Consider the following 15,873-nt stretch of genomic DNA (forward strand, 5'->3'; position numbering starts at 1 on the left):
AACTCCCACTAGGGCTTAAATACCTGGGATTCTCCACCATTTGGTCTTAGAAGTGAAGAAGCTTCTCAGATGAGGGGTGAAACGTCTTCAAGCAACTTAAAGAAGTCCAGTTGCTTTTGTTTCCACGCTCCTTAGACTACAGTATTCATGTTTTTCTTTACAATATGCCACTTAAACATCTAGGCAGATTTCAAAATAATATAAAAAATTAAATGTTACTATGAAGGCAACTACATTCACAAAATATTACATCTGAATAAAAAATCTAATCTAATATAATCTAATAAAAACAAAACATGTTCAAAACTGTGTAGGTGTAAAATACTTAAGTATTAAACTACAAAACTAAGTATTAAGTACCAAAGTACATTCCTGTATACGTTTCAGTTTTCTGTACTGTCAATAAATGTTGATAAATACACAGATCGAGAGATCACATGCACAAAATGACTTCTTTGCAAACTTGATACATTTATTAGCACTCAAAAAATAAATACATTAAAAAACAATCAGCTATCATTTTTTTCTGTGGCGTACTCTTTGTTTTGGGGAAAGAAGATTTACACTCCCGATATCTATGTCAGCATGGGGATACAAATACCCACGTTTTAGCCCTCCTCTTTTCTTCCACCTTTCTGCCTCTCTGCTCTTCCTGCTCTTTTTGCCACCTGTCTCATCCCTCCTTTTCTTCTGTGGAGGTGCTGTGGACTGCTTGTGCCTGTCATCGGGCTGCCTAAAGGGGACTCTGGGATAGGCTTCGTCATCAGAGCTACAGCGGGACTTCATCAGTAGTCCTCCTTCCCGCCTGGCCTGAGCGTCCCTCCTCAGACGCTTCACCTCTCGTCTCTCTTTGCACCTCTCTTGCCACGTCTTCCTCCTGCCAGCTCGGGTGTGCAACTCCTTCTTTGTCTTTGTCCACCCCTGGACTGATCGATTCTCCTCGCCGCTCGCCCCTGTTTTTTCAGACAGGTCTGAGAAACCATGTGCAGGCTCTGAAAACACAGAAACACAAAAGACGTCCTTGACAAGTCTGATCCTGTTTTAACTGAATAACAGATGATTAAAAGCAGCTGTTGAACTAATAAATCTTTAGTTTATTTCCTGATCAAACGCAGTGTGAAAAGAACGCTTTATCAACCAACTCTGCAGTTCTTCTGAACTCTACAGAGATAATGTTTTTCAGTTCATTGTGTTAGTTTTATGTTTTAATTCACTTAATTCACAGTGCTGGTTTCAGTAATTAAAAGGCAGCACTGATAAACCTACCAATCCCACCCAAGCAGTAATTGGTACATTTAAATAGTGAAGGGGCATATTTTGTTGCAGAGCTGTTAGAGATCAAGAAAATGTGTCCAATAACTAAAAATTCAGACCCAGAGTTACACCAATCCAAAGAAAGCACCTTCACAGAATTCACGTGTCAATCTATTCTCACCAAAAAAAGCACCCTGGTGCATTTTGAAAGTGTTCCCTCACCATTCAAAAGAGCCAGCAAAGAGCATAAATGCCCAATAACATCATTTGTCTTTTGATAAATTGTTTCATTTGAAATGTTTTTCTGGCCAGGATGTGACCTGTTTGCATTTTGTATCCCACTTCTGATTAAATACCCAAAGCCTTGTATCATTATCATGCTTCTGCTATGCTTCTTGGACAAGGTGAAAAACAGTCTGGGTAGAGTGACAAAAAATAAAGTATGATTAAAGCAATCCCAAAGCAGAAAAATGGCTGGCATTTCTCATTAAAAACCAACAAACATTTAAGTCCACACATCTCTAGACAATGACATTTTTTTAATCGTTTTTCCTCTGTACACCATCACTATGGATTTAAATCAAACAACTGAGATATAACTGAAGTGCAGACTTTCAGCTTTAATTCAAGGGGTTTAATTAAAGTATTGTCTGAACTGTTTAGGAATTACAGCTATTTTTATACATAGCCCTTCATTTTCAGAGGTATTTTCAGAAGTAATTGGACAACTGACCTGTGAATGCAATGATACATCGAATATTCCCGTAAAGCTCACTTTTTATTCTTCAAACCTGTTTTAATTTAGTCTCAAGCGCAAATGGGAACACAGTTACAGTCATTTAAAAAGTACTTGTACAATAGGGCCGCCACCAGGTCGAAGGTAAAAAAAAACAGGTTAATCAGACAAACGATCTCCAGTAGACACCATTTGTATCTCGTGGTGATTCAATAGAAATCTCAATTTGAGACCCAACGAGATGGCAATACAAGTGAGGGAGGCCATCGTTAGACTGAAAAATCAAAATAAACCTATCAGAGAGATTGCAAGCACTTAAGGAGTGACCAAAATCTTTAAAGAATTCCTAAAAAGAATGAATGCACTGGCCAGCAAAATGCATGATGACAGAATTATTTCCATGGTTAAGAAAAACTCCTTCACAACATCTGACAATGTGAACAACACTCTCGAGGAGGTAGGCGTATCGTTATCAAAGTCTACAATCAAGAGACGCCTTCATTTATGGAAATAAATAGGGCTCACAACAATGCGCAAACCACTGGTTACACTCAAGAACAGTAAGGTCAGATTAGACTTTGTCAGAAAACATCTAAAACAGCCTGCGCAGCTCTGAAACCAAATCCTTGGACCAACGAAACCACGTTGAACCTACCAGAGTGATGGGAAGACAAAAGTATGGGGAAGGAGAGAAACAGCTCATGATCCAAAGCATACCACATCACACAACACATATCTTCCTAGCATGGTGGAGGCAATGTAACAGCATGTGTACATACGACTGCCAGTGGAACCAGATCACTGGTGTTTATTGATGAGCTGACTGCTAATAGAATGGATAATGACCCAAATCGTACTACAAAAAAACAAAAAACAAACAAAAAGTGTTTCTGAAGGCAAAGAAATGGGATATTCTGCAATGGCCAAGTCAGTCACCCGATCTCAGCCCAACAGAGCATACTTTTCAGTTACTGAAGCCCAAATAAAGGCACAGCCTGAACTGAAAGCAGCTGCAGTAAAGGTGTTGCAGAGCATCTCAAGGGAGGAAACACAGCATTTGGTGATGTCAGTGGGTCCTAGACTTCAGCGAGTCATTGAATGCAAGGGATTTCACTATATTTAAAATATTTAAAGTTAGTGCATCCAATTACTGTTGATCCCTGAAAAATTGAGGGCTATGTATACAAATGGATGTAATTCCTAAGCAGTTATAAAACCAAAGTCTGCACCTCAACACATAATGATCTGATTGTTCGATTAAAAGTCAACTTGGCGGACGTACAGAAAACTTATGGACTTGACTGTATATATAAATGAACAACTCATTTCAGGAGATAATTTTGGTTATAATTCACGCTCAGTGTTCAGTTTACATCTGTTGTTTTAGAACTAACAGGCAGCTCCAATAGCACTCACATGTACAGCCCAAACAAAGATACACCGATTGTAAAATAATACTGTAAAAACTCTGATATCAGCTTCATCACCTTTAACTCTTTCCTCTAGCCTGGTCCGAAGTTGGAGAATGTCTTCCATGGTGTCATATCGGTAAACATAAGGCAATGATGGAAAGGTGCCCGTAACCATCCTCCTTTTAGTGCACTCCTGATACAGAAGACAGACAGTGAAACAGATGAGACAAAAGAAGAAAAAATGAGCTGAAGAATGGATACAGGACAGTGGAAAATGGATGCAACTGAGACTTAAATAGAGAGAGAATTTAACTAAGTTTGATTCAACACAAAAAAAGAACAGGAGGAGAACAAATGTTGTGTAGCGAGGTGAAGTGAAAAAACTAATCAAAAAAAGAGTAGCAAGTTTAGGAAAAAGACAAGTGAGAGACCAAACAGATTAGGCGGTAGACATAAAGGCAGACAAAGATCTAGTGAAAGTAAGATGAGGATTAAATGTATTTATCACTTACATAACCGTAATGTCCTCTTTTAGAACAGTTGTAACAATGAATGCGGCACTTCCTGTGATGGAGGTTGTGTCTTGCCTGTGGCCTGAGGGGAACCTCTACCCTAACCTGGAAGAGAAAGGTCAAATGAAGGACATTTCTACAGCGATAACAAACATCCACTGATCTCTTGGCTATTTTAGCAGTACACACCTATCAACAGACTCCTGATAATGGGGGTATTCTGGTCTGATTCCCAGCAGGTGGGATCTTCATTGCATTTGATTCCCCTGATCTTTTTCCCCCCATTTTCCATCTATTTTTTACTGTGACTATCTATGAAAAGGCAGAGAATACAGCTTTCAAAATTGCCTAATTAAAATGGTCTCCTGCCACCGAGTACCTAGATCAATTCTATTGCTTACTTTAGAGAAAAATCATTAAGAACTCCAATTAGGTTTACACATTGAGCCAGAAAGGCTTGTTATTATTCATTTTGCTGAGTAAAGAAGATTAGATTTTTTTTTTTTTAAGAAAGAGCAGATAAAGAGGAGTCAAAACTCACTGTCAAGTGGTATTGTCTCCACGTATCAGGGCAGGCCTGAGGAAAATCCAGAAAACAGAGAAGAAATGTTTTCTTCAAGCAACAACGAGGAAGACAAAGAACTGTTTGCAAGAAATAAAACAACACTTCATAAATTGAGCCCACACATTCATGAGGTTACAGAATCTGTCAACAAACAACTGTCAAATGTTTTCAACGCTTCCTTCGGCACAATAACACACTCTGCAACACCAACACTCAAAGGGGCCAGACCTGCGAACTCACATCAGAAAGGTGCCCTGTCATCCCGCAGCGTAGGCAGTGCTGGTTCCACACTGGAGGCAGATCACAGGGCTTGAGCCCGTGTGAAGGCAGTCCACATCTACCACAGGGGCGACTTGGACATTTCCTTTGGATGTGACCCTGGATCCCACAAAGGACACATGTGGGACATTTCTGCCAACACAGAGACAAAACAAACAACAAAAATATTTTTTAAATGGTCCTGTCGAGGAACCTCTGCAGGTGTCCATGGAAACAGCACTGATGAGCGAGTTCATTCACCTTGCGGAAGGAGCAGCTTTTGGCAAGGTGTCCTGTCCTGTTGCATACACGACAGATCAGGGAACAACCAGGCGAGAAATAACGGCTGGTCAGAGACTGATCCGTGCCACTCTAGATAAGATGATCCAGGAAAAAAGAGTAGCAAGTTTAGGAAAAAGACAAGGAACACAGAGATTTTTAAAATTAGGTTAAACCATAATTTTGTCTCCACACTGCAAAATTAAAGGTACAGAAGCAATTTGTTGAAGTTATTTGACAGAAAAAAGAATGCTGTACTCATGAATATACATTGATTAGTGTGTTATTACATCTTCAAACACACCAATGCCTTCCAAAACCCTTAAATCTCTTTTTCATTATGTCTTTCTTCTCCATCACTGCTCTCCCTCTGTTCCACCTGATCATCTTTCTCCTCACCTCAAACCTCCTTTCCTGACTTGAAATCGAAGCTCTAAAACACAAAAGCATGCATAAAATGCTTATTTATTCCCAATATTGTCGCAATTGCTCCAGTCCAACAATTAATAATAATAAAAATTGATTGGATTTATATAGCGCTTTTCAAGGCACCCAAAGCGCTTTACAATGCCATTATTCATTCACGCTCACATCCATACACTGGTGGAGGCAAGCTACGGTTGTAGCCACAGCTGCCCTGGGGCAATTTTAGATCAATGTCAAAGAATGTTCACTAACACTAGCTAATTGCAGCTAACAGAGGTTAACAAAGGCTAATAGCAGCTAATAGAAGTTAACAGCAGCACTTACATAGAGAAAAGTTCAGCATCTTCAAAAGCTCACCTCAGTGTTGCTGTCATTGGGCAGAAGTGAGCTTCACTGACTCGTTGACTCATATTGGACTTATTTCACAAAGTTTTACAGACTCCCCCAGATTAAATTAAAGTGGACACCCAGCATATTGACAGCTGAGGTAAACAGCGGACTGACAGGCTACACTCACTACAGATGAGCTGCAGTGAGTGTAGTGAGTTGTTTGTCTGTAGCTAGTATTATGCACTTGAGCTAAGAGAAGTAAGAAAGCAGAATTCAGTTGACTTCAATCTGAAATCTACTGACTTCTACAAGTGAGATTTTACGCACTGTACCTTTAAACTACAGATAATAACTTTTCTTAAAGTGTTTTGTTCCATCCTTTACCACAGTTTCACAGATAGATAATTTCCTAAATGAAATAGGCCATCCTATAGTATTCATGAAAGCTGCTAAAAATCCAAAGTTACCTTGTCTTTCACAGACACAGCCCAGCTTTCTTTTACTGATTTCGGCACGTTGCCCTTCAAATCTGTGTTGGAGAGAAAGACCAGGGGGAACATTAATAAATACAACTAAATATTGTGTGCAAAAAAATATCCAAATTTAAGCTGATCTCAGCATAGTTACTGAACAGAAACGTAAGCACCTAAAAAGGCATTAAAAAGAAAAATAGGGTTTTTCAAAGCTTGGTAATCTTTTCTAAGCATTCAGTTTCGATAAAGCAGGAGCTCTAAAAAATAATGAAGGGCACCTGACCTTTCTGAACTAACTATCACTTATGTGTAAAGAAAACCTTAAACTTTACTGCTCCAGTGGAGCCCCGAGCTGGTGGGTCAAATCAAAGTGGTTGTTCTGTGCAGCTCCCTGGTGTGAATATGATAATCTTCATCCAAAGCACCAAGCTAAGCAAACTGTCTCTGTATACACTTTAAAATAAATTGCACTCCCACACATTTACAAAAATAACTGTGCACTCACTGGGTCCATTTACTCTTTTTGGTTGAAATGCATTTACAGAGATGCGTTTTTAGTCATCTTTATTTTTCTTCATTTTTCTCTCTATGCTGGAAGCTGGTACATCCATAAAAAAAATAACTAAACTGTATCACGACAGCCCGTTGTAGAAAACATTAGAGCTCATGGGAATATCACCAAAAATCACCTGTTGTGTATTCAGCAGCAACAGCAGCACAATAAGTAAGCAATAAGTACATAGCATCTGTTTGTTGTTTGAACTAACTGCAGTTTAAATCTGTTTTATCTCTAATTAAATAATTATTAAAGTACATGTATTAAAGTCTTCCTTTTGAGCACCAGCATCCAGTTTTTTTGTGAACCAATCCCCGTAACAGTGAGCACAAGCATGTGGTGACAGTTCATGATTTCTTGAGCTCACTGATTTGTTATCATCCCTTTTTTTAAATTTAAGTATTGATTATGCGTGTAATTAATTGTGCATGGTTCAAAAGCCTCTTCACGCCACCAAGTTTAGGTGTTTGATGACTTTTGAGGATCAAAATGGCTAAATGGTCCCCTGGGGTGGATTACTTTACTTTGACCCTCACGTCTAATATTCACTAGAATTTGTTTTTTTCCAGTTATAGTATCATTGGATGTGATTCAGTGTACATTTCTCCGATTGTTAAAACAAAGGCACAAAATAACCTTCAGATATTTTGCCAGAAAACAAACTGCCTTTCAACATAAAAAAATTAAATCTAACCAAATCTCAAATTTCAACCAGACAAAATTTTAACCAGACAAAAATTCAAAGTTGAAGCCATTCAGTAGTATGTAATCTACATATAGTCACTGTGAATAACATCCATCCATCTAGATTAGCTCAGCTTTAACACACATTACAAATAGGTTGTGGAATAATTGCAATTACTTTTATTTGTTTTGTTATTGCAGATTTTGGTTGGATATCACTCCTGTATTGCACTTACTTCTGACTTTTTTCTTTCATATTTAAACTCAGCAAAATCTTCCTCTCGCGCTTGCATTAGGACTACGGAAATAAAATGACAGGACACCATATTCTTTACCCAAAAGCTGACCAAGTCAAGTTTCACCTTCATCATCTAAGTCCTCCCCGGAGCTGTTCCTGTAGCTCAGATTGAGCTGGATGCTCGAGTCCTCCACCTGTTCCTTTCCTTCCAGGATCATCCACTCCTCTATGGGCTGATCCTCATCTTTATCGTCCTGTAGGTCATCACCAGAAGACGGTTCCAGCTCAGCGTCCAGCAGAGCCCCTTTTCCTCCAGAGGAGAATGGAAAGACCAGGAGGAGCGGAGGGGAGCTTTCTCTGCTCTGTCGTGCAGCTTGTTTGCAGCTCATTGAATGTATCATACTTTCTCTTTCGTCTTCCGAACTGCTGGACCCCTGAATAAAGAAATCTTCGGAGCCTTCCTCCCCATCATCAACTTCATTTTCCTCAGTGTGCTCCATAATCAGACCTGACACAACCTGTAGCGGAACAGCGCCACCCACAGGCGACTGTCTTCGCTGCTAGCAAACAGCGGTAACTGATGGGTCTTTTACACGTTTTTATCAATGTCTTAGATCCGGCCGAACTGAAACCGTTTTGGTTCAAACCGGGATAATTAGCGCGCGGGTGTGCAAAGAATTAAAGAAAAACGAATTTTGTCGCGAGTTGAGTAGCACCGCAGTGCACGAGGCGGTTAGCTAAAGTAGCAGCTAAACATTACCAAGTCAAATAACTTCAGTAAACATGATATTTGGCTACCTACAGCTTTAACTCCCAATACTTCGCTTTCAGGTTCATGGCGTAAAATTACTGTTCCTTCGATAAAGCGCGGAAAAAGCTTGCTTTTCTCCTATGCTTGTTTACTTGTGTGGAGTGTTTTACCCGGCGTTTCCGGAAAATGTTGGACAACAAAAACTTAACCCAGCGTCCAAAGTCTGTCTAGGAATTTCCAGGTATAGTCAGTGATAAAAGAGGACCACGTTTGTATGAAAAACTACTTTCTGATAACCGTTTTGAGTTTAATTGTTAGAGATTGAAGTGAAGTTAGAGCATTTTATAATATGGACTTCATTCTGCAGCGTAGCTAAAGCTGTAGGATTAATTTTGTGACGTAAATATAGATTATTTAACTCAGAAATGTAATCACATTAATACATTTTGAACTGAAATAGGACTATCGGTCTACATTTAGTCGATATATATATATAAAATATAAAATATTTATTTTATATTTTAAAAAAAACTAAACCAATGATTCAGTAGTTTCTCACATGGTTGTGGAGGAATTTTTGACCCACTGTTTGCAATATTTACAATATCCCTTCAGTTCATTTTGAGGTTTGCAGGTTTTCAGCTATGCACAGCTCTTTTAAGGTCCCACCACATTTCAATCAGGTTGATGTCTGGACTTTAACCGTGCCATTGCAACACCTTAATTCAGAGCTGCGGAGAGGGCTCTGTCATGCTCTACAAATTATGTCAGTCTTGCCCGACATCGCTGCACATGGGAACAATAAACAGTCAAAACTTAACTGAAATGTTGTGCTGAAAAAGTATACCAGCAACAGCCATGATACAAACATGATAATCTATTATAAAAATACTACATTTTTGATGTTCTTGCAATTAAAAATGGTTTGATGTGTACACCTAATATGTGCAAGATAAGTTGTATGCACCTGTTGCCTGATGATTTACCATAATATTATTGTAATAGACAGATGTCACCTACACAGCCTGCTTATTGTTCTTCCTTTAAACATTAAAACTGATTTATCACCAGCAGAAATCATCTGCTGGTCAGGCTATGCATTGTGTGGATAAGCATATGTTTCTTATATGCAGCAAAGAAGGCAGGTGTAGTTTTTGTTTTTGTAACTATTAAATATCTCACGTTATTTTTATGATAAATAATTTTACAAGCACCTCGACTGTGGGGACTTAAGGGGCTCCGCCTTGGGGACACTGATTCACCACTTCTGTATTTCTAAAGTCCTGGTACAGCCCTGCTCACACGAGCTGCTGCACGCACGTGTGCGTTCAAAGGGCTCCAGCAGCTTTCCAGCGCGCAGGTGCTAAAAGTATCAGAGAGGAGCCTCTGACCTGCCATCTCGAACCGCACACAACTTTAGTTTGTCAGTTTCTTGGTTGGTTTAAAATGTTGCATCTTCCACAATAACCGCACCCAGAAGCAGAAGTCCAACAGATCTCCAAGATTTTTCCACACTTAGACAAAAGTCTGTTATGGAAGTGCATTTTGGACAGACTCCGCTCACCGTTACGCAGAGTAAGTAGCCTAATTATGTTTCCTAATGAGGGACTTTACCAGCACCGTTGCCCAGACTAGTGTTACCTCTTTAACTTTAGGCAGTAAACGACAGTCGGCGCACAGAGCGCATGAATAGGTGGTCTAAGGAGTAACACAATTTAACTGATGCTCCTTCATCCGTTCCGGTGCTCAGGGCACGGTGGAGTCAATCAGCTTGGTGGTGTCTTCATTAACGGCCGCCCGTTACCTCACGTTGTGAGACAGCGCATCGTGGAGCTCGCGCAGCAGGGCGTGCGTCCCTGTGAGATCTCCCGCCGCCTGCGCGTCAGTCACGGCTGCGTCAGCAAAATACTGGCCAGGTAAACGGAGCCTGTAATGTACGAAGGAGCATCAGGGCCACGTTAACAAAAATGATACTGTTAATCATCGTGAGATTGAAATATGGAGATTAAAGCCTTTTACATAATGCTTTGTGTAGTGAAATCTACTTCACAACTGGTTTCATTAAGGAAATTATGTATTTTTTAGCTCATGAACGCAGTTTGCTGATACGTGATGGGTATAAGGTCGCTGAAGAGCTGAAAGCTGCATTTGGTCAAAAAGAAAGAAACACGAGCTTGGAAGAGTAAAATAAAACAGCTGGAAATGGACAGGCGTAAGGATACCGATGGTTAAGAGGGCATAGAGGGTGCGTAGAGGGTGTATGTTGTATCACAAGACACAAGAAGACAGCTGATCAAGTTGTTTCACTAACTCATCTACACATCCTAGAAGCTGTGGCAGATGTTTGACTTGAAACAACTGTTATCTCCACATTTCGACTTTATCAAAATGTTATCAAATTAAAATGATTTCGAGTTCATTCCAGAAATTTCGACACTATTTTTTTCTTAATGTGGCCCAAATTCTCCGTCGTAGGGGTAATGTGTGATAGTATTTGTTTTAGTGTATTAATTCACACATAAAGGTATTTTTAAATGCATTTTAGCGTTAGTGATGTCTGCCCGGCTGTTTTGCCACTTTTCCAAAAGAAAAGTGTATCATTTGAATATGAAAACCAAATAATTTAAACAATTTTTTTAGCTTATTTGTAAATGTGAGTGTAATTTCTTTGTTACACTGTGATATTTTGTTGTTGTTTTAAGCTTTAAGCTTGACTTTTAAACTTCTTGGTTTTTCTCACTTCATTACAGTTTGAGGTTTTTATGGAAAATGTAAAAAAAAAAATATATATTACAATAGCTGATAATGTACTTAAAGGTGAAAATCCTTGGAAGGTGCTTTTTGATGTGGTTGTTATACAGCATTGCTTTCAAGTAAAATGTTAGCCCACCTGATAGATATCGACATTGTTTGTTCAGGTACAATGAGACAGGAAGCATCAGACCCGGACTGATCGGGGGCTCTAAGCCCAAAGTGGCCACTCCCCGAGTTGTGCAAAAGATCCTGCAACTGAAACACCACAACCCCACCATGTTCGCCTGGGAGATCCGAGACAGGCTGCTGCTGGAGCAAGTGTGTGACCAGAACAGCGTGCCCAGCATCAGCTCCATCAACAGGTACAGTGTGTGAACTCACGTGTGTCTGACTACACAGATTTTAAAAGTGAAGAAAAACGTTAAGTGAGTTATTTCTGTCCTCACAGAATCATCAGGAAGAAAGTTCAGTCCGAATCTTGTGAAGCTGGTAAGACTTTGTTCCTTTTACCCTCTCGTGCTCTCACAAATGTTTAATGACACTAAACCTCTGCCTCTGCAGTGTCCTCAGCATCATCAGTTGCCATGGGAACAGCCTGTTCCTCCCCATCCAGCTTTTCCATCAGTGGGATTCTGGGAATCTCAAAATATAGCTGCAAGCTACCAGAAGGTAATGTAATCTGTGAGCATGAGCTGCAATTGTTCATGTTGAAAGTGTAGGCTCACAAGTATTCTATTAATTTCTGTATTTTCACTTCTACTACCAATGCTGAATATCTGGACCCAGGAAGCTTTAGTTTCTGTTTAAACAGATGATAATAGAATATAAGGTCAAGTCCAGGATACACCCTAGTTTGTCAGCCATCATGGATGGGCAGATAGTAAACAGCCATGAACTGCAAGAGATAAAGCAACAACTCTTCATACCAGTGCATTTGACTAAACAACTATGAGTTTTATTTTTGTTTATTTTGAGAAAATTGGAAGATAATCAGATCCTGAGGTCACAGAAACAGTTAGTGAGGGATTGAGGAGGATGTCTGGCAGACAGTTTGTGGTGATGTGGAGCTGAGAGAAGGTTTAGGCTATGCTTGCATAATTTCTTTTTCTAAGTGCTATTGAGCCCTGGGAAACACATTTGGTGAGAGGGGTTAGAAGAGAGGAGAAACTCTTAAACTGTTATTATTGTATTTCATATCGAGTCATACAAACTTCTCATCTGATTGTAGTCATGTTGGTGTCACAAATCTAGAAAGGTTCATATCTGCTCATGAGCTTGTGCCTCTGGAGAGGTGCACAAGCTCAACCCCAGTGACACTAGCTGGATAAGTGGTGAAGAATGTAAAGTTTCCCTTTTTGACCAAATCTCCACATTGTTCAGATGCCTTTGAAAGTCCTATTTTTAATACCTTTCCAGATTTTTTTATGCCCCTTTTAAAAAAAATCTTGAAGTTGTACCAAGAAAATGTCATTTCTGCAAGAGAAATCAAACACATTGTTTGAAATTGCACGCTGAAGACAAATTTCAGTGGCCATTTCTTTTTCTATTGTAAGAGCTCACACACATGGATGTATTTACAGAGCAGGCTCAGGGTTTTCTCCGCAGCTCGTGACCACATGGCAGACTGATGTGAAAAGCCAGCGGTCTTATGTTAATATTAGTCTGACTAAAACAACCTCCGCGGCAGGAGGTCCACCTCAGCTCCCCAGGCTTCTGTCCTCAAAGCCAGCTCCTCGCTGCCTCCTCCTCACCTTGGCCTCTCATTACAGGCCCATATACCCTCACTTCTCCATCACTGCAAACATTAGAAGAGGAGATTGCATGAACAAATATGCATAGTTACCCCTGGAAACGCAGGCATGCATGTGTTTCATCATTCGTCTAATTAGAACAAGTGAAGATAGAAATGGAGATAGGAAGGGAAATAAAAGTGAACCTGAGCTGAAGCTGTTTTGTTTTCCAGCGGGGGACATCTCCCGCAGTGTGTACCAAGACCAGCCGTGTTCATGTTATGACACCTGGGGACAGCCTGACCCCTGCATGATCTCTCTGTCCAGCTTAACCTCTTATACAAGCCTGCCAGCTAATCCAGAAATGGGTCAGTATTTACTGAATTATGATCACTTATCTCTCATATGAGGTCAGCTTTGATGTGTCTTCCTCTCTCTCTCATACGTCCTCTTGTTTAGGACCTTTGTGTCAGTGCAGCTGAATAAGGAGCCTTGAGAAGAAAGAATATCACCGCTTTAGTGCCACAAACAGGATGACTGCAGAACTTGTTTAACTGTAATTATATTTATTACTGTCACTGAGATAGAAATCTGGATCATAATCGAAAACATGTGGAAATAAAACCAAGATAACAAGCCTCACCTTTCATGTTTTATTCACATTATTTGAAGCAAAGAACATGCTCGCCCCACGAAGGCCTAATAGAGCTTCATCAGTCCAACATATTATTCCCCATCCCTGTCGCCCCTGTGGCCACTTTCTCCTCTGTCAGTGGTATAGGGTTAGCATCATTAGGGGCCTCATGATGGAGAGCAGAGACTGCTTTCTCTCCTTTGTGTACATCTCCCTGGCCTCCCCTCTAGGATGAGGGATTAAAGTAGAAGATAGGAGCTGCTAGAAGGAGCAGTGGGGTCAAAAAAAAGAAACACTGCTGAGAAAGAAATCTGCTCAGCAGTAGACATCAATCTGCATGAAACATGTAGAGAATATTAACAGGATGACGAATGTGTTTTGGTTTTGGTTTTACTATGCATATCTAGACACGTGCACAAATCCCTCATGCACCACAAACAATGTATGAAGCACCATAGCAACATCTGTGTGCAGATAATTCAGCATGTGACCGAAATAAACCAAAGCTATCAAATCAGCTTCACCTTTAAACTCAGAAACCACAATTCTGTTTATAAAGCCCCAAATCACAACAACAATCACCTCAAGGTGCTTTATATTGTAAGGTAAAGACCCTACAATAATACAAAGAAAACCCCAATAATCAAGCACTTGGTGACAGTGGGAAGGAATTACTTCACTACTGTACTGGGATAACAAAGTGGAATCATTCATCACAATGCCATCTGTCTAATAACAGTTGTGAGTTGCTGTAGGTCCGATCGAGGGTTGCCTTGTTTGTTTGTGTTTGTGCTGATGTTTTTTTCAGCCATTAAGCTGTCTTATTTCTTTCTCTTTTTTTGATGCAACCCCATCTGACTTGTCTTACTGACTGTATCTTGCTAGAATCAAATAAGAGAGCATGGGGTAAAGTATGAGAAAAGGGAAGGGGTTCTACATTATTCTGTGTTACATTATGTAAGGTAAGAGAAGTCAAAAAAAAAGTACAAACTTATTAAGTGTGTGTACTCTGAAATGTCTCAGTTAGAGTAAAATCTTTTCAAACTAAGTTTTTTTTTAAAAAAAAAAAAGAAGCAGTAAGTGGGGTTTTTCAGCTTGCATCAGTAGAGGGCAGCACTACTGTGAGTAGTTTGTCTTGTAAAATGACTCTGTACCAAGGATGCATTAATGGAGCTAGTAATGCATCCACACCCACTTCTTAGCCTGACAGCACAGCTCCAGAAACACTTCAAGCTAAAACTCGTTAAGGCAAATCACTCAGAAGAGATCCTACAGCAATAACACTTGATGGGATTATGAGACAGTGGAAAAAATGCAAAGGCAGACAACCCAAAGAAGACTCTTATTGTAATGTTCTGATCGCTTTGTTATGATACAACAGCAGCCAGTGTCTTAATCAAGTCAGTTACTATAGTGACTGTAACCCAGTGTCACTGATTCCAGATGTGTCTCAAGAGGTTTTACAGTCTGTACATATTCTTAAACCTGTCTGGATCAGGAAATAGGAAGAACAAACCTAAGCAAGGCTTATAAACATAATAGCTGAAAAGCTAATAAATCTATCTAACATTCTTGACTTGTACTGGTTGAGCTTTATTAATGAATTTGTCAGTATTACCTGAAAAATTCATCTTGGTTCAAGTCATATATTGTTTTTTTAATACCTTTTATTTTCTTTGCAATTACCAAATGTATCAAGAAGCCCTAGTTAAACATTCCTGGCAGTGTGGCTGACAACTCTAAAGCAAAAATGCAGGAAGTGTCATGCAGACAGACACGTGCAAGTAATTCCTCTAAAATACATTTTAGCTGAACAGCTGCTCAAAGGTGATGTCTGCTGAGCTTTTCATGTCTGTTTTAATGGCCGCCAATGTCACCGCCTGCTATCATACTGGCAAATGTCAGGGTTAAAGGTTAATATGCTGCTTGGCATCAGTTAAACATTAACCATGTTCACCACAGATTCAATGCACTTGGAAAACAATGATGTTTTGTTACCTCCCCAAATCCCAGACAATCTGAAGTAAGAGCCTTCTGCTGGTGTTATTAGCTGCACCTGAGAGTGTTACATGTAACCTTTATGTAACTGTTCATAAACTGTAACAAGTAGCATAGACACACTTCCACTGAACTCATTAATACAGGCCATTTAGTGGTAACTGCTACCTTACTACTCCTGAGGACAATACGATGATGTCACTTCAGCTATAACTAATAATCTATATAAATGTATAGCTAACACTCTGTTATTTCTGTTATCCGCTACACAATATCAGAACTT

The 15,873-nt window shown here is 39.7% G+C and overlaps 2 protein-coding genes across 2 annotated transcripts; one reads left to right on the forward strand and one right to left on the reverse strand.

The window, feature by feature from the left end:
* Positions 1-451: 451 nt before the first annotated feature.
* On the reverse strand, positions 452-8,659 carry LOC102079931 (zinc finger CCHC domain-containing protein 7). The gene is made up of 8 exons (XM_005467590.4): positions 7,848-8,659; positions 6,240-6,301; positions 4,999-5,109; positions 4,720-4,890; positions 4,456-4,491; positions 3,915-4,019; positions 3,478-3,595; positions 452-992 (listed from the first exon to the last, which is right to left on the reverse strand). The coding sequence occupies exons 1-8, from the start codon at positions 8,221-8,223 to the stop codon at positions 517-519; spliced, it is 1,455 nt and encodes a 484-aa protein (XP_005467647.1). The 5' UTR covers positions 8,224-8,659; the 3' UTR covers positions 452-516.
* A 283-nt stretch (positions 8,660-8,942) lies between these two features.
* Positions 8,943-13,600, forward strand: LOC100695828 (paired box protein Pax-5). The gene is made up of 7 exons (XM_019365659.2): positions 8,943-10,049; positions 10,225-10,390; positions 11,393-11,590; positions 11,677-11,717; positions 11,790-11,897; positions 13,192-13,326; positions 13,418-13,600. Exons 1-7 carry the CDS (start codon positions 10,007-10,009, stop codon positions 13,438-13,440), a joined length of 714 nt encoding a protein of 237 aa, XP_019221204.1. The 5' UTR covers positions 8,943-10,006; the 3' UTR covers positions 13,441-13,600.
* The last annotated feature ends 2,273 nt before the right edge of the window (positions 13,601-15,873 follow it).

Source organism: Oreochromis niloticus, linkage group LG2 (genome assembly GCF_001858045.2).
Source record: "Oreochromis niloticus isolate F11D_XX linkage group LG2, O_niloticus_UMD_NMBU, whole genome shotgun sequence".
NCBI lineage: Eukaryota > Metazoa > Chordata > Actinopteri > Cichliformes > Cichlidae > Oreochromis > Oreochromis niloticus.